Source organism: Venustampulla echinocandica, assembly GCF_003357145.1.
Source record: "Venustampulla echinocandica strain BP 5553 chromosome Unknown scaffold_10, whole genome shotgun sequence".
Lineage (NCBI taxonomy): Eukaryota > Fungi > Ascomycota > Leotiomycetes > Helotiales > Pleuroascaceae > Venustampulla > Venustampulla echinocandica.
Genome location: NW_022474215.1, coordinates 760,700 through 778,186, shown reverse-complemented (window position 1 = coordinate 778,186; position 17,487 = coordinate 760,700). Strand labels below are relative to the sequence as shown.

The 17,487-nt window shown below is 47.7% G+C and overlaps 5 protein-coding genes across 5 annotated transcripts; 3 read left to right on the top strand and 2 right to left on the bottom strand.

Moving 5' to 3' along the window:
• Positions 1 to 86: 86 nt before the first annotated feature.
• On the top strand, positions 87 to 2,630 carry BP5553_09413 (Alpha-L-rhamnosidase; the record flags this gene model as incomplete). Its single annotated transcript, XM_032018036.1, has 2 exons — positions 87 to 400; positions 452 to 2,630. The coding sequence occupies 2 exons, from the start codon at positions 87 to 89 to the stop codon at positions 2,628 to 2,630; spliced, it is 2,493 nt and encodes an 830-aa protein (XP_031865943.1).
• Positions 2,631 to 2,895: 265 nt separating this feature from the next.
• Positions 2,896 to 4,049, bottom strand: BP5553_09412 (uncharacterized protein; the record flags this gene model as incomplete). Its single annotated transcript, XM_032018035.1, has 4 exons — positions 2,896 to 2,981; positions 3,132 to 3,153; positions 3,424 to 3,875; positions 3,953 to 4,049. The coding sequence occupies 4 exons, from the start codon at positions 4,047 to 4,049 to the stop codon at positions 2,896 to 2,898; spliced, it is 657 nt and encodes a 218-aa protein (XP_031865942.1).
• A 728-nt stretch (positions 4,050 to 4,777) lies between these two features.
• On the top strand, positions 4,778 to 9,151 carry BP5553_09411 (uncharacterized protein; the record flags this gene model as incomplete). Its single annotated transcript, XM_032018034.1, has 5 exons — positions 4,778 to 5,095; positions 5,148 to 6,817; positions 6,869 to 8,338; positions 8,387 to 8,829; positions 8,901 to 9,151. The coding sequence occupies 5 exons, from the start codon at positions 4,778 to 4,780 to the stop codon at positions 9,149 to 9,151; spliced, it is 4,152 nt and encodes a 1,383-aa protein (XP_031865941.1).
• A 3,813-nt stretch (positions 9,152 to 12,964) lies between these two features.
• Positions 12,965 to 14,092, top strand: BP5553_09410 (uncharacterized protein; the record flags this gene model as incomplete). The annotated part of the gene is made up of 3 exons (XM_032018033.1): positions 12,965 to 13,346; positions 13,420 to 13,646; positions 13,724 to 14,092. 3 exons carry the CDS (start codon positions 12,965 to 12,967, stop codon positions 14,090 to 14,092), a joined length of 978 nt encoding a protein of 325 aa, XP_031865940.1.
• A 616-nt stretch (positions 14,093 to 14,708) lies between these two features.
• On the bottom strand, positions 14,709 to 16,951 carry BP5553_09409 (uncharacterized protein; the record flags this gene model as incomplete). Its single annotated transcript, XM_032018032.1, has 6 exons — positions 14,709 to 14,971; positions 15,039 to 15,149; positions 15,204 to 15,434; positions 15,493 to 15,642; positions 15,717 to 16,603; positions 16,662 to 16,951. The coding sequence occupies 6 exons, from the start codon at positions 16,949 to 16,951 to the stop codon at positions 14,709 to 14,711; spliced, it is 1,932 nt and encodes a 643-aa protein (XP_031865939.1).
• Positions 16,952 to 17,487: the final 536 nt, after the last annotated feature.

Sequence of the window (17,487 nt, the reverse complement as noted above, 5' to 3'; positions counted from 1 at the left end):
TGTCCTGGCATGCTCCGTGTTTCGTATGAATAACCACATTTTATCTACATAGCATGTCCGCATAGCATTCTGCGTTGAAGTTCAACATGCATTTTCTTTCTGCAGCTGTGCTTGCTCTCTTATCTCCATCTCTTATCAACGCCTTACACAAGACGAAGCACACGGGCCCCGACTATGAGTCCCTACCAAACCAAACCATCTTCCCTGGGCCGTGGGAGAGCAACATTAAAGCTCCTGTAAACAAATCCTATATTGTTCCCACCAAAATATACAATTTTGAGGGCGCAGCCTCCGGCGCTGAGTTTATGCTGGAGGATGCGGATACAACTGGAGGGATTTCGTGGGTAATTGGCCCTGGAGGTCTTATTACCTACGAGTTTGCGGAGAACATCGCCGGCCGGTATGTTATGGACCTCTCCTTTGGTGGAAGGGTTAAGCTAATCGTACGCAGAGTATGCTTCGAAGTCGAGGGTCTGAAAAATGACCCATATATTGTCCTTTCCTATTCCGAATCACCTTTCTTTGCGGACCGGGAGCCAGACGCGACCAACGATAAACAGGCCCGGGACCTGCCTCTGAAGTTCGCAGTTACACATACTGGTACAAATTGTGTGGGAAAGGGCTACATTAGAGGAGGCTTCAAATACCTTACCGTGTTTATTCCTGAAACGGATGTGCCGACAGAAGGTGGATTCTGGCACGATGGTCATACTCCACCACAAAGAGAATTGAAGAGGAAATTGACTTGGTATGAAACAATTGGCCAGAAATTATTGGGTTGGCAACATCCATCCAAGAATGACACTGCAGGCGAGCCAGCTGTTGTTATATCGAAAATTTGGGTTAATTGCACTTCCTTCCCGTCAATGCCAAATGGCAAAGCATATACAGGATACTTCGATAGCTCATCCTCAATTCTCAATCGCGTCTGGTACGCAGGGGCATGGACTCTACAGCTCTCGACCCTTGATCCGAAGGAGGGAGGATCCCTCATCGATTTCAACCGTAACTTTGATCACAATAAAGCACCACAGGGAGCTTGGTACTCCAATTATACAATTGCCAACGGTACTGCAGTTACCACGGATGGCGCCAAGCGAGATCGTATGGTCTGGCCTGGAGATATGACGATTGCTGTGCCTGGAATTGCAGTTTCCACATACGACATGCTCGCTGTTCGTAACGCCCTAGAAACCATATATGAACACCAATTTGGTGATGGTTCTCTGCCTTATGCGGGTCCTCCTATGGGTGCTTTTGGGGAGTTCAGTGATACCTATCACCTCCACACCTTGGTGGGGACGTATGTATACGTCCTCTATACCGGAGACCTGGAGTGGTTGAAAACAAGATGGGACAGGTATACTCTTGCTCTGTCGATCAGCATTGCCAAGGTCGATGAGTTCAATCTCTTGCATGTTTCTTCCACGCAGGACTGGATCCGCCCTGGCCTGACGGGCCATAATATAGAAGCTTCAGCGATACTTTACGACGTTCTAGGGAATAGTCTTAAGTTAGCCGACTGGATCGGTGACAGATCCACGGCGAGGCTAAAAGAATGGGAATACACCCGCGCGAGGCTTCGCAAAGGGATAGCAACCCTCTTTTGCCCAGATGAAAGTCTCTACGGAGACAACAAGGGCAGACGTGGCTGTAATGGTCCAGAGAAAGTTCTCCCCCAGGATGGCAACAGTTGGGTGCTCATGTCCGGGGCTGGTGACCCATCCCAGGTTCTAAATATATCAGAAAGTCTCCGGAAACGTTGGATCAAGTACGGAGCACCTGCTGCCGAATTCCCGAATGTGATATCCCCATTCGCATCCTCTTTCGAGCTTCTTGGGCATTCTGCAGCCGGAAACCACGACGCGGCTGTTGAGCTCATCGAGTTGATGTGGGGGTATATGCTCGACGGGCCAGGAATGACTAATTCTACCTTATTGGAAGGGTATCGCGTCGATGGATACGTGCACTATCCTGCCTACTGGGCTCCAGCCAGAAATTCCCATGCACACGGTTGGGCGGCTGGACCTACCACCGTTCTCATGCAAGGCATTTTGGGCATCCAGCTAATCACACCCCTCGGGGAAACGTGGAAGATCGAACCGCATCTCACGAAATGGTTGAGCTATGCTCGAGGCGGCTTTGCTACCAAGCTGGGCAAGTTCGAAGTCTCGATCTCACGTATGAGAAGCCTATCCACAGGGCGTAAAGTCGAAGGTTTAAATGTTACTATTCCGGAGGGAACCTCTGGAACACTAAACTGGGGCGGAAGAGAACAGTTCCGGGGTTCGGATATGAGTTCTGCGTTTTCATTCTTCCGATATACAGAGCCTTTGGATGCCTCGCGTCCAGAAGATATGACTCAAGTATTCAGTATTGGTGATTGGAGCGATTTTGTTCCCGATGATGAGTGGGTTAGACCTGAGATTGAGGAGAGACCTGAGGGTGTGGTCGATTGGGAGGCATTGGCGGAGAACTATAAGTTTGCGGAGCAAAGGTATAGGATATGGCCTCAGAGTCACAGTCCGCATATGGGAATCGTGGAGGAGGGCGAAAGACCGCCAACTGAGTTTGCTAAAGAGCATTACAGGAAGCATAAGCAGGAGTTGAGGAAGAGAGAGAATATGTAGAGTGGCGTTGGATATTTAGCCTAGTGTGAACTTAAGATGGATGTATTGCTATATAGAGACACTATCTAGCGTTTTTTATATATCGCTTCGCGTTCTATGGCGGATACGGTTCCTCTGGAGCCGACAGGGATAAATCCGTATCTCTCCAAAGTGGATTTGATGGTGCGGGTAGCTGCTCTAATAATTATATTTCGTGCATATATGTAGCAAGGCTTTCTATAAGAGGTAAAGCGATGTTTCCTGTAATCGCGAGCTTCCCTCTACGCTATGGAGGAGGCGGCATCTCTGAGGCGGCGTCGTTTGTGGGTCTTCCTACAACTGGCATAGAGATGGTTGTAAACGGATCCACCCCTTTTAGCCTGCTTAGAGTATTTGTTGGAAACCATAAGTTGGTCTCCCATATGACTTGGTTGTCGAGGGTGGGGGATCTTGAAGTCTCTAGCCCCTTACTTCGTATTTGTCTCTTGGGGTTTGGGTAAGTCTTCGCTAGCTCTCACTCACGTTTCCACGCCTCAAACTCCCCCTTTAAATGTTCTTTCAGCCTCGCAAATTTATTCTCAAAGCTCTTCCCACACCTCCAACACTTCAAGCCCCAATTCATGTACCCCTCCCGGCCCGGATGCCTCCTGGGATCGTTCTCATCAAGTGGGAAGTCCTCCAATGGAACAAAAAAAGGCGTCGCGAAACTATTATAATGTTTCCGATGCTTCATGTAATCTGAATACCGATCCACACTTAAAACATGAATATGTAGGTGGTTCATGCTGGGACATGCATGGATCCCTATTCGAACCTCTTTCTCCCAATCGCGGCCTGCGGGAAGTTCTTCACCTTCAGGCAGATCGACTTCCCCCGACAAGATAGCCTCACGTTTGGAATCTTGCGCTGAATAGGGCCCATAGATACGTCGGAGTTCTTTTGCTACGATGTCCTTGAGTTTATCTGCTTCCGCGCGGACTTGGGCGAGGAATTCGAGGTGTGAGAGGGCATCGAAGGGGTGTTGAAGGTTATACTCTGCAGAGCGCGGGAGAAGGAGTGTGTGCACGCTCGATTTGGGGTACAGGTCGTGGATTGCGACGAAGGATGGGTTATGGAATATTACACGGTTGGCGGTTTCAGGGTGCGCGATGTAAGTTCCTAGGTTGTTGCGAGGGTTGAAGAAGGGGCCGCCTCTCTTCTTGCTACTGGAGGATGAAGTAGGAGGCACCGATGGTCGTTTGGACTTTGGAGCCATAAGAGTGGTGACTAGAGAAGTACAATTGTTAGTTTGGTGGGAATTGGGGGAATAGCAAAGTGGTATATTGGCGTAGTGGGGGCTTTACATGCGTTGCGGGTGGACGACGGTGATGGGGATGGTGCCGTCCCTGCGATCTCTTCTCTAGTGATGGCATCTTGAGATGTGTCGGTTTCAGCAGCCATGGTGAATGTAATAGAGAGTCCAGTTCTCGTTTGCTTCAGTATGAGTTCTTTGGATGGGTGAGTCCTGGGAGGTTAGATGGCGTGCTGTGTGGATGGCCAGTTTTGCAGTTGTCAATTAACTCAAATCTTTAACCCAACGAAAAGCAGTACGAAAAAGAGGCAAAAGAGAAACAGAAATAAATCGAAAAAAAAGCATTTACCAAACGTACTCTGTCTTTACAGTGAAGTGGCTTTGATGTATGTTGTTCGCCCGGCAGCCGGATGTCAAGTGTAAGCTCAGGTAAGCGGAGTGATATTTCTCCGTTCCGGGTCTCGACCATTTCTAGACTTCCCCTTCAACTTCAAAATAGCAACCCCCATCCCAACGTTATATCTCAATGAGAGTCTTTATTAGAACCAGTAGCACAACTGTGCTATAAAATTCAGAGTGAGATCTTCATTACTATTATTTTCCGTTTGGATGCTAAACATCTAAGCTCAATGCTCGCTTTCACCGGGGATAAAGTTCCAGACTTGCGTCTTATCGCAGGATGACGCAGTCCCACTTCGATCGCACAAAAAGCTTTATTTACTCTAAGCGAAACATCAGCCTCGTGCAGACAGTTTTGCAAGGGCCTTCCCTACATGTCTCCAACAGCCGTTAGTTGCATACCTCCCGGCTCTACGTCGATTCATGATATTCTCTTCTTATATGGATAGCCATCAGGGATCTTGGATTGCGACCAAAGATGGTCAAAAAGGGACAGTCGAAAGGAGGGAAGCCCGGCGGTGGCGGAGGCTCCAAAAAGCCAACCCCAGCTACCAAGGAAGCAGATGACAGCTTCATCGTCTTTTCGAATTCCGACAAAGAACCCAAGCCAAGGAGGCCCGCGAATGAAGCTGCTGGTTCTTCAGGGCTGACCGGACCTGCCTTAGCCGGAGAAGCCCCAAAGCGACCGGATGTCAAGAAGCTGATCGGAGGCGCATCGTGGACTGGGAAACTGCCTGTCAATATGTTATCTGAACATTGTCAGAAACAAAGATGGGAGAAACCGGAGTACACAATGGTAATAACTTTGATCTCATTTTTGGCATCACTAATCAGTTGTCTACTACCAGTCTAAACCGCCAGAGGGATTTTCCTCGATGGTTATTCTCAAGGCTAAAAACCCGAAAACCCAGGAAATGATTCAACTCCCGCCGTTCAAGCTACCCCCGAGCCATAAACATCTTGCTACGAAACCTACTGCTCTCGAGGCACGGCATTTTGCTGCTACATATGCCCTTTTCAGAGTATGTAGCATGCGAAATATACATATGATGTTGCCTCCAGATTATAGAGATCTGTGGAAGGGGGAATTTGAGGTATTGAAGAAAGAAGATGTCAAAGACGGGCGTGGATGGATGTATGAGGCAGACCCGTTTGGTGCCCTGCGAGAGAGGGAGGAAGCCAAGGCCATCATGGAGAAAAAACGTAACGAGCGGGAAAAAGCTAAAGAGAAGGCTCTTAATACTCCAGGCGGCCCTGGCGGAGTTGGCTTGGCCCTTCGCAATGGCACATCAGGCGGGACAAGTGCAGGAGCCCACAGCATCAATCGAGGGTGGGCTCGAGTCCCAAAAATTGAGATGGGCAAACGAACTCGGACGAGCCTCGAAGCCTTGATACGGAAACACGCAATCTGGAACCCTCATGATGTAAAATTGTCGGGCTTCCAGAAGCATTCAATCATCAATGAATTTAAGAATCTCGAGTTTCGACAAAGTCACGTTGAGGAAGCTGTGGAAGAATGCAAAGATCGCGAGGAGTCCCTGGAATGGCTTCTCATCCACGTTCCCGAGGATGATCTACCACGATGGGCGTTGCCCGAAGGCTACACCGCTGGTATTAGCATGGCTAGTAGCGACCTTAAGAAAGAGGGCGCCATTAAACGCCTAGCCGAGGCTGGATATTCTATAGACTTATGTAGGGAAATTTTCGATTCTACCAGCGATGAAAACCGCGCTGCCGAAGCGCTTCAAGATATTCTCTTGGCAAGTGGAAAAGATTCAGATATTGCTCAAGCTGAGCAGGAGTCGTGGGCTTCTGAAGATGCAAAGGAAAGCTCCGAAAGCATATGGGAGGAGGAGTTAACAAGCCTCCATTCCGTTTTCGGCGAGCAATATAGTCGTCCATCCAAAGACGTCTGTAGGATTGTAATCAAGCCATCAAATCGAGGATGTAACAAGGAAGTACAGCCAATTTTACAATTCAGGCGATCACAGGAGTATCCCCAAAAAGTTGCTATCATATCTGTTCACGCAGCGCTACCTGCTTATATACGTCTGAGCATCATGAAGCAAGCTTTAAACCATGCCATAGACAACTTGCTTGGGGAACAAATGATATTTTTCCTTGTGGATTGGGTGGAGCAAAATCTATACAGCATCGTTGAGAGACCAGGGAAACTGCGAGAAATTTCAGCAGCGGCTTCCACGATGAGCGAGATGAAACCAATTCCACACAAGAGGCACAGGCCCCCTAGACATCCAAGGTCCATCGCTTGGACGCTTAATCCCAAGAGTAAAGACGACTGGACGAGGCGTCAAAGTGATCCCAAGTTGCAATCCAGGTTGCAGCAACGGAGGGGTTTGCCTGCGTGGGAAATGAGAGAGGTCATTATTGATACTGTTGATTCTAACCAAGTCACTATTATATCTGGGGAAACAGGTTCGGGCAAATCTACTCAGTCGGCCCAATTCATCCTTGATGACTTATACCAAAGGGCATTGGGCGACAATGTGAAAATCATGTAAGCGCGATTTCTATTCCTAGTACATATTCTCTAACGTTTCTGCTCTAGTTGCACCCAGCCTAGAAGGATCTCAGCCCTCGGCTTAGCGGATCGTGTTAGTGAAGAGCGCTGTTCTCCAGTTGGTAGCGAGGTTGGCTACATAATCCGCGGAGAGTCAAAAACCACACCGAACACGAAAATTACATTTGTCACAACTGGTGTGCTCCTTAGAAGGCTTCAAACATCTGGGGGGAGCAGTGACGATGTCGTTGCTAGTTTGGCTGATATCAGCCATGTGATCATTGATGAAGTCCATGAGCGAAGTCTAGACACTGATTTCCTGCTTGTCTTGCTGAGAGACGTATTGAGGAAGAGAAAAGATTTGAAGCTCATCCTTATGAGTGCTACGTTAGATGCGGGTGTTTTCGAAGAATATTTCCGGAGTAATGGTAAAGTTGGGAGAGTTGAGATCAGTGGGAGAACGTTTCCGGTCGAGGATTACTATCTGGATGATGTGATTCAAATGACCAACTTCAACGCTGGTCGGGTTGGCAGAAGAGATGACGATGATGCCGAAACATCGGGTATGGACCCAGACGTTGCCGCTGCAATCCAAAGTATCGGTATGAGGATCAACTACGATCTAATAACGCAAACGGTGAAAGAGATTGATGCGGAATTAAGTCATCTCAAACAGCTCGGCGGGATCTTGATCTTCATGCCAGGAGTAGTCGAAATCAATCGAGCACTCGACCATCTCCGCTCAATACCAAATCTTCATGCTCTGCCCTTGCATGCTTCCTTGCAGTCCTCGGAACAAAGGAGAGTATTCCCTCATGCTCCGACAGGAAAGCGCAAAGTCATTATTGCTACCAATGTAGCCGAGACTTCAATTACAATTGATGATATCGTTGCGGTTATCGATACCGGGCGGGTGAAAGAAACGAGCTATGATCCGCAAAACAATATGCGCAAACTCGAAGAGGTATGGGCATCTCGCGCAGCCTGCAAGCAGAGACGTGGCCGAGCGGGCAGAGTGCAAGCAGGGAAGTGCTACAAACTATATACCCGGAACGCTGAGCTCACCAAGATGATGGAGAGGCCAGAGCCGGAAATAAGACGAGTGCCATTGGAGCAGCTCTGCCTCTCGGTTCGAGCTATGGGGATCAAAGAGGTAGGCATGTTCTTGGCAAGTGCTCTGACGCCCCCTGAAAGCGTTGCTGTTGAAGGAGCGATGGAATTATTAGGGAGAATGGGCGCTCTGGATGGTGATGATCTCACTGCTCTTGGTCGCCATCTGTCCATGATCCCAGCAGATCTCCGCTGCGGTAAGCTCATGGTTTATGGAGCAATATTTGGCTGTCTTGAAGCCTGTGTCGTTATTGCAGCTATTCTCACCGTCAAATCGCCGTTTGTCTCACCACAAGATAAGAGGGAAGAAGCGAAAGCCGCCAGAGCAAAGTTTGCGAAAAATCAGGGTGACTTGATTGGTGATCTCAAGGCCTTTGAGCAGTGGGATGAGATGATGTCCAGTAGAAGGTAGCTTGACAGGCAGTCTATATCAAGGTTTTACTAACAGCCGTTCAGTTTCCGACAAGGAGAAGTACGGAATTGGTGTTCCGAGAACTACCTCTCTTACCAGACTTTAAGCGACATATCCTCAAACCGCACTCAGTACCTAACATCACTTCGAGAGCTCTCTTTCATTCCCCCATCCTCATTCATTCCACCGTCCCTCAATAGGAATAATGATAATACAATTCTTCTTCGCTCGGTCTGCGCCGGCGCTTTCAATCCACAGATCGCACGCATAGATTTTCCGGACAAAAAATTTGCGCAATCCTCTTCTGGGGCGGTCGAGTTAGATCCAGAGGCAAGAACGATTAAATACTTTAACCAAGAGAACGGAAGAGTATTTGTTCATCCAAGCTCCACTGTATTTGATGCACAGACATTTCCAGGAAACAGTGTCTACATGAGCTATTTCAATAAGATGGCTACCAGCAAGGTGTTCATACGGGATCTTACGCGTATGTTTTTCATTTCTAGTCTATTAAACTCTATTGTTTGGAACACGTTCAAATCACTAACCGCTCAAAAGCATTCAACGCCTATACCGCTCTCCTATTCTCTGGTCCCATTTCACTGGATACCCTCGGCCGTGGCCTTATTGTCGACGGCTGGCTGCGGTTGCGAGGCTGGGCTCGAATTGGTGTCTTAGCAAGCCGAATTAGAGGCATGCTTGACGATGTTCTTGCACGGAAAATTGACGAGCCTGGGTTAGATCTATCGGGGAATGAAGTTGTGGATGCCGTAATGCGGCTCGTGGAATTAGATGGACTGGATCAATGAATTTTCCGTTGTGTAGGGCTTTGGATTAGTCGAAATACGACGGCATACTGTAGGCGTTGGGTAACGGGGATATGAAAGTGCGAGAGAGATCTTATAGACCAAACAACCCGTCTACTTCAATTAGTCTTCCACTACAATGAGTTCAATTTTTGGGGGGTGGAAGGATTCAACACTCAGCTTCTCCCTCGAAAAGGGGAGAACGGTGGACGTTCACGTGATAATCGACTTGGACTATTACATAAGGAATTACCTGTGAGCGCACCACAGCGAGCACGGCCAAAAGGCGCAATGCAACTCTCTCGTCCCTCCTCTCCATTTTGACTCCTCAACCACGCACTGCCCATCCATCGCGATGAAGCCGACCCGGCATTTCGTTGCGCTGCGTGGTTCCGTGCAGATATGCAATGCACGTAAACGATTCTCGATGCGGAGGTGTCATGCAGGCTGAAGGAGTTCGTCCTCACTATTTTTCTTTGATGGCCAGGTAATTCGCGCATCACCATGATCTTACCTCTGACACATTCCTTGGTATGTCTCTCTTGACTTTTATCACTCCTTACTCTTTATCATCCTCGCATAGTGTCTTTTCTTGCATAACTACATTGCTAACTAGCTTGACTCAGTTAGTAATGCGATTCAACTGCGGTGTGCAAGGACGTGTATTGTCAAGTGTATCAGGTTACAAAGAGATGTGATATTTGGGAACGCAAACAACTGCGTTTTTCGTCGTTCTTCGTCGCGATGGCCAATGTTTCTTTTGGATCGACAAGTCTATACAGACACAACAAAATATCGAACGAGCCATCGCAATTACTGGTCTCAACTTCACGAACCGGGTGTTCTAGGTGATGCCTGTGTACGTGCGATGAGAAACGACGAACTCGAGTCGCACATCAGCCGATGCCGTCCGCTACAAGCTTCCATCAAAGGAAGTGGTAGCAGACAACTGGGATATTATGGCTGTGGAAACGCCAATTTCCACCGTGTGCCTTGGGCCCGGGCCTTCTGACGGAATCGAGCGAACGCACAGGAAGAAATTTTCATCCTAAGATGAGTTATACATATCAGGAACCTTGTAGTGAGATATCCCACTGTTTAAATATCTCTACCCTAAAGGTTATACATTATTTATGAGCTATGCATGTTATTTGGCCGGGCTGGAGCAGGAAAACCTCCAAAAGAGACCCGGCGGAGCTTGGACGAAGCTCCTTCTTGAGTTGCCCGATGTGTGGGCTGTGTGGGAGTGTTCGGGAAAAGCTCCATGTACCATTGCTGCTAGGATTATAAAATAAATTGGGTGGAATAATAATTACGGGAGAATTTACAAGGTTCTCTGCATACAATATGGATGGCAACATGTTGTTCTGATCAACATAACAATTAGAGACAGTACAGTTAGTATTGACTATGGAGAGTGGTTATTGAAAATAAAGGAATCCTTACGGTTGAATATCACTACTACGAAGTCACTCAAAATAAGGCCCTCCGTCAACCTAGATTAGTCCCACCTATAAGGCGACTGAAGGGGACATAACAGTTTGGCTTATATCAAAGGTATGTCTCGTATTTGCTAGGCTCGTCCCTAGCTAACAGCCGTATATAGGTTCGATTTTCTATTACAACTCTAGGCCTTAACCAGACTTCATTTCATCTATTAAAGGACGAGAGTAAGGACAAGACACGTCGGGCATGGCATTGTTCATTTAAGTTTTCTGGGATCAAGCGATGTGAATATAGTCATCCGGATATACTACGTATATCCACAGCATATAACGATGTGAAGACCGACCAAAATTGATGACCTCCGAAAAGGGTGTATAGCCCGAGCTGCAACTATACCAATATGCTCTCTTCTAAGGTAGAAGCCGCTTGACTACAGTCTTCGGCTTATACGGGACGTTAAAAGGAAACCCAAACAAACAGACAAACAAACAAACAATCCAGCGACAGAGGCATTTTATAATTCTTTTATGCTTAATTGGAAGGAAAAGGTTGGCCCTTTGTATATTAAGGGAAATGAGATCTGTCTGGTATCCAAGTCCAGGAGGAGACTTTAAGGCCATTACACCAAAAATCGAAGCCTTTGCAGCATCCGTTAGCCGGAACCAGAAGAAGCGATAGGACAATGCTAGAGACAAGCCAAAAGAAAAAACCCGGGAGGCAGACTAGAGTGATAGGCGCAAACCAGGGAGAAAACCAAGGGCAGCCAAAGATCCTATAGAGCTAGACGATTTAGAAGTAATAGGCTATAAAGACGAAGTCGAGATGCAAAGGGAGGACGCAGATGCCGAAGATATGGAAGCGCCACTGCAAGAGAGAAAGGCCAGAAAGATACCGACCAAACTGTGTTACTACCTGAAGGACCAAGGATACTCTGTAGAGTACATTGCTATAAGGATTCTCAAGATGCGAGTGTCATAGGCTTTGGCGAGCTCCTGAGCGAGTCAAAGCCAACGCAGGAGATCTTTGCAGAGGGATTTGGGGCGAAACCTCCAATGCAACTAAAAGTCGGTGAGGCCACTATTCAAGACTTCCTGAATGGCAAGCATTTGTCGGCCACACCAAGAGTCCCAATTTGGTCAATCCGGCCGTCCAGCTGCCAGATATTGTAGCCCACCTTTAAGTATTAATATCATTTGTCGATGTGGGTTTTCGCATGTTATACCAGCTTATACTCTCCTTTTGTCACCCGTTCTAGCTCATCTCTCTTCATTATCGCCATTACTCCCTTTTTCAGGTCGTCTCCTACTGCTGGCGCAAGTAGTTTCTCATTACACGCAGGGATCGTTTGCGAAGCAACTCATTTACTGCCTCTATGCGCCCCAATGCATCACCCACTTCCTTAACAAATAGATTGCACCCGGGTCTATAAGTATTAGGCTTCGGTAACGAATGTTAGAGTATATGAGCAGCGACAGGAGAGCTAAGTGAACAATAGACCAAATAGGCGTCTTTTCACCCCACATTGAGCCACGGCATTCCTATTCTCGAAGTCATAGGGTGAAAGAACCCCCAGGAATCGATTGTAGGTTGATTCGCGGTGGGACGCTTGTTTCGGGAGTTATTTTCGGAGTCGTTAGGACCGTGAACCTGTTTGGATCGTGCACGTGTTAGGGATATTGACTAATATCCTTTGTAATCAACAACGATTAAATATTGAACCTACATTTATCCGTAAACACAGGTCTCAACCATCACATGCGTGCCTCCTAAGACCTTCTATCGAACCGACTAGGATGAAAATACACAGAGGGAATCTCTAGACTTATCGTCTCCCGCAACGAGAACCTAGATACAAGCCCTGGGTAGCACTAGGCAGTATTCTGGAATTTGCTCACAAGCTGAAGCTCATTCGCCGGGCGTTGGAGGAATCACATCACGGACAGGTCGTGGATCCACAATAGTAATCAGTGTGGACAGATATTATATTGTATAGACCGGAAGGATCCTCTCAGACGAATCGAGCGCTTTGCTGGATACTACAGTCCGGTTCATGGAACCATCTTATACAGAAGTATATGCTAATTGGAGAGGATTTCTGCTTCCGAATACAAATTCGTTCTTAGCCTAGACCGTTGGCTACTTCCTTATCTCACAACCTACCGCTTTCTGCCCTTCGTTTCTTCCAATTGCAAAAGGTGGGTCTGCTGAATAGGCTCCTCCAACAAAGTCGCAAGCACGGCTTAGGAACACCAGTGCAATCGCACATCGTCCAGTCTTTCGGGTGCCACCTCCCTCTCTCTTCGTCGAATTACAACGTTGGTAAAATCCATTACGACAAGAGGTTCAAGCGTTTCTTTGATTACACCAACAATGTCTATAGAAACCCTCTCCGAGTCATGGTTCGATAGTAGGGCATTGACCTCGGATGACGAGCCAGCTACACCTGCGGATGTAACAGCCCTGAAACGGCTCTTGAAAGGTGTTGTTTCTCCATCAGTTGCCGCGAACGAAATCATGACCATGAGCGAAGATGAAGCGCCACTCGATTCGAAGCTCGATCGCATTGCATGGCTGATGTTCGATGTCGCCATGGAGTATCCCGCTGGGCAACCTATCATCTTGGATCTTGAAGACGCAATTAATGCTTTGCCTAACTTTAATATGAGCGACGAGCAGAAAGCAAGCTTTCCTAAAATGGCGGAGTGGAAGCGTCTAGACGCTTTGGGGGACGCGATTGGTGATATGTATAGGTGTATGACTCCTAATTCCGCTTATCAGTATTTTAAAGTAGGGACTTCTCTAACCGCCTGGTATTTTTTTTTTAGCATACTGGGCCAATCGCAATTCTCCAGATGGGGATATGAGTCTGGCGGAAAGGCGCCGATTGTGGGCCGCCATCAATGCGTTCTTAGCCCGGCGTTGTATCCGTCATGGCACCTACCACGATTTGCACCGTGGTTTAGTGGCGATACGTACAGCATTAGAGGAAGAGCCATGGAACGGCCAGGAGTCGCAGCCCTCGGCATCTCAAAGCAGCATTTATAGCTTAGACGTAAGTCTCCACTCGATTCGACTAGTCCTAGGAACTTAGGGAAATGCCAATACTAACCTCGTTTTGCTCCACCGTAGGCTGAAGTCCCTGCTGCTGCTGAGTGGATCCTCATTGCAGGTCGACTCATCTACAATTACATTGACGAGGAAAGATTCTCGGCGTTGGCAAGCACTACCGATTTATGGAAGGGTAAACCCAGGTTCAGCAAGGAGAGATGGGCATTTTGGAAATCGCGATTGCGATGGATTGAGATTCAAGCAAAGCTGGCCGATAATACTAGATCGGTTGCAAAGAAGGCAGCAGATGAGATGGACGAGATCGAAAGGCTCCCTCAGGAGCTACTCTGGTCGGGGAAAGTTGACAAAGCCCATCCGCTTGATTCTTGTGCCTGCGGCGCATGTAATAAGCAGAGACTGCAGAGCGGAGAGGAACCAAAGCGGAAATAGCCTGGTAGCTTCTTTCAAATTTTCGGCACTGAGACCTACTAGTATTATTTGAGACATTTATTCATAGATGGATTGCTCGTTCTCATGGAGTAATTGAAAGCAGATCCAAATCTTTCCCCTGAACCCCCACCGATGGTTTTTCCTCGCGTTTATTACTGCAAATAACACAAATGCTTGACCGGTTGAGTGTGACCTTGGATGTCGCCTACCACATAGCAACTTGAAAGTCATAGCTGCAAGTGTTGGGAATAGTCTGCCGGTGCATCAAGTACAATACACTAGCACACTCACGAAATATAGTATAAGAGGGCACCGCTGACCGTATACTACAAATGTGGGAAGGTAGGTAGCCAGTGCTACGGTAGTTGCACTACTCTTATTATTGTTAGTTGCAGCAAGCATAATGAGCTATTCAGCTTTGTTTGTCATGGCAGCAAGAGAAGTTTCATGTCCGCTTGAATAGATAGATTATTAATGATAAACATTACGCATATCTGAACTCAAGATAGGATAATGATCAGGCAGGCTTCGTATCGCGAAATTTCCGCCACATAATTCGTACCTTCCTTTTGAGCGTTGCAATCATTCTGATCATCCAACCGATGTTGAAGTGCCGTCATACACAGTCCACAAAAAATCCTCGAGTCCCTGAGTTCGTGTGCGTCATTAAACCACAATATTGGGAGGACCCTGTGATTGGGTCAAAGCTCAATATGACTCTATCTGCTTGAGCAGCTTTTCCGTTTCCTTTACCAGCTTGGAATAATCCAAGAGTAAGAATAGGAAACTCCCAAACCGGTGAACCACACGAAGGAGTAGTAGCTATAACATTCGGTGGAGGATCCCCGTTGCGGAATACATGAGGATAACTTTGCTTGCCTACATTTCAAGAATATTAGCTAGATAAATCAACCGGGGGGTTACAAAAGCAATGCGGGAGTCGCACCCGCTGTATTCAAGGATACTGGCGGTGTAAACGCCGAATTTATGCCGCTTGATAAATACTTGACCGCTTGTTCCAAGGAGTCTAGAATTTGTTGTTTTTGGTATATTTGACCTATGTACCATTTAGTTTAGTTCTGGAATGCACTATTACGAGGGGCATGATTACCGCCACAGTTGAGCTGAGCATTTATCTCACCGGGATTGGTCGGTGGAGATACAGGGCCGGTATATTGGGGTGGGCCACCTGCGATGCAAGCTTGCGGTGGTTGGCGCCGCTGTAATTCAGTCCGTCGTCCATAACGCATCCAGCGTTTTGATAGGTCAGATGGCGTCACATCTGAGCAAGGTTCTACCACTGTTTCTGGACTTGTGGCCTCATTGACAATCTCCGTAGCAGCTGCATGAGATTAGCTTGAACCTGGTCGAACGATGTGGCTGGTCTGGGGTTTGCCTACCAGAAGCTGCAGCCAGAGCACTAGTGACAGCTACAGCAGCCTCGGCGGTTGCTGCAATGGCAAGCGAGGCTTCAGTGAGCGGAGCAATGACTGCAACGATGAGGGCAATAAGACTTGGATCATTGGATTCTTCTTTTGCGGCATTGGCGGCTGCTCAGTCATTGCATTAGCTCCGTGAATCATGCCACTCGATGCGTTGAAACTAGGAACAGGGGATTACAAACAGTCAATTGCACTTTGTATTGCGGTATGTGCAGCCTGGGCCAGGGCAGTATTCGTAGGGTCTTGGGCGTAGTCTGCGACAGCAGTAGAGGCATTAATAACGTTAGATGATGCTGAAGATATTGCTTGCGTGGGAATAGTGCCAGTAATTGACGGAAGAATGATAGCTGTAGTTGTTGTTGAGCTACTTGAAGCGTTGTCTATCGGACTCGATTTTGCAGCAGTATTCGTCGGATTTGAAACTTGGGTCTTAGTTGGATTCGAGGTTTGGGTGTTCGTCGGATTTAAGGTTTCTACAGTTTTCGACAGATTTGACGTTGCAGATTTCAATGGATTTGAGGTTGCAGTATTAGAAGGAATTGAGGTTGCAGTTTTCAGTAGATCTGAGGTTGTAGTTTTCGGCAGATCTGAGGTTGCAGATCTCGACGGGTTTGAAGTAGCAGTATTCGAAGTATTTGAGGTTGTAGTATCCGATGGATTTGAGGTTGTAGTACTCGAAGGAATTAAGGTTGTAGGTTTCGGCAGATTTGAAGTTGAAGATTTCGACGGATTTGAGGTTGTAGTACTCGAAGAAATTGAGGTTGTAGTACTCGAAGGAATTAAGGTTGTAGGTTTCGGCAGATTTGAAGTTGTAGATTTCGACGGATTTGAGGTTGTAGTACTCGAAGAAATTGAGGTTCTAGTATTCGTCGGAACTGGGAATATAATTAGAGGTCGTGTCGTCGTCGGTGACGCCGAGCTGGGTGAAGGCGAAGGTGCTATGGCTAGTACGGGTTGAATTTTGAGGACCACATAACAATAGGATTCATACAGACTGCCCACAAGCTCGGGGTTGTCATCCAAATAGCGAAGGCCACATGAGACGCACCCACTCGCAACCTTCTGGAACCTAGATATTCATACAATCGTTAGTGGCTCCATCGACCGTTTGGGTGAGAAATACATACGCTGCTAATAGCACTTGTCCGCTTACTCCAGAGCCATAATTGGAGTCATGGATGCATTCGTATGAGGCAATGCACGAGTTGACCGTCTCATTGCTGATCTTCACCGTGTGACCGGAATAGATGGTGTTCGCGCTGAACTGGTTATACGCTTCTGCACATAGTGCTTTCTGCGGGGTCGCACACTGTGGTATCTGGCTCATAGCGCAGTATTGGCCTCCGGGATTCCCCTGCGCCGCACCTAGGCTGCTAAGAGCCAGGAACACTGCGATTGTGGAGAAAGTCGTGAACATGGTAACGAACGTGGGACTTGAAACTAGCGGGGATAAAAATAAGTAGTATTGAACGAGTGAAGTTGCAAAATGCCTTATGCCATTGACCTGGCTAGTAGTTGTAGGTGCGCAGAATGATTACAGCGCGAATGTGCCGTCCACAAAGTAAACCGTGAGGGTAGCTACTGTAAGTACTGAAGGAGGGGAGACGGGCCGTGGGGATTGCAAAGGCTGAGGGACGTTGACGGGTATTTCATCTCCTCTTCGATCGCAAGCAACCTTGGCCCAAGGGCCAAGGTATCGGCTCGTTTCAAGTCCTTCGTCCAGTTTTGGGGGGGCGGAGTGTTTTCGAACCAATCGACGGACCAACTACCTGGGCTGGTTTTATTTTAGATGTACAGTACCTGGCGGGTAGCGGGTAGCGGGTAGCGGCGCGCTCCCACAGGCTTGGGTCCTCAGCCACAGGCCCCCTCTAAGAGCCTCACGCCAATTCACAGCGATGCGCCAATTGTACACTCTAATTCCCGGGATTTCGATCTCCAAGAGGATAAACGCTT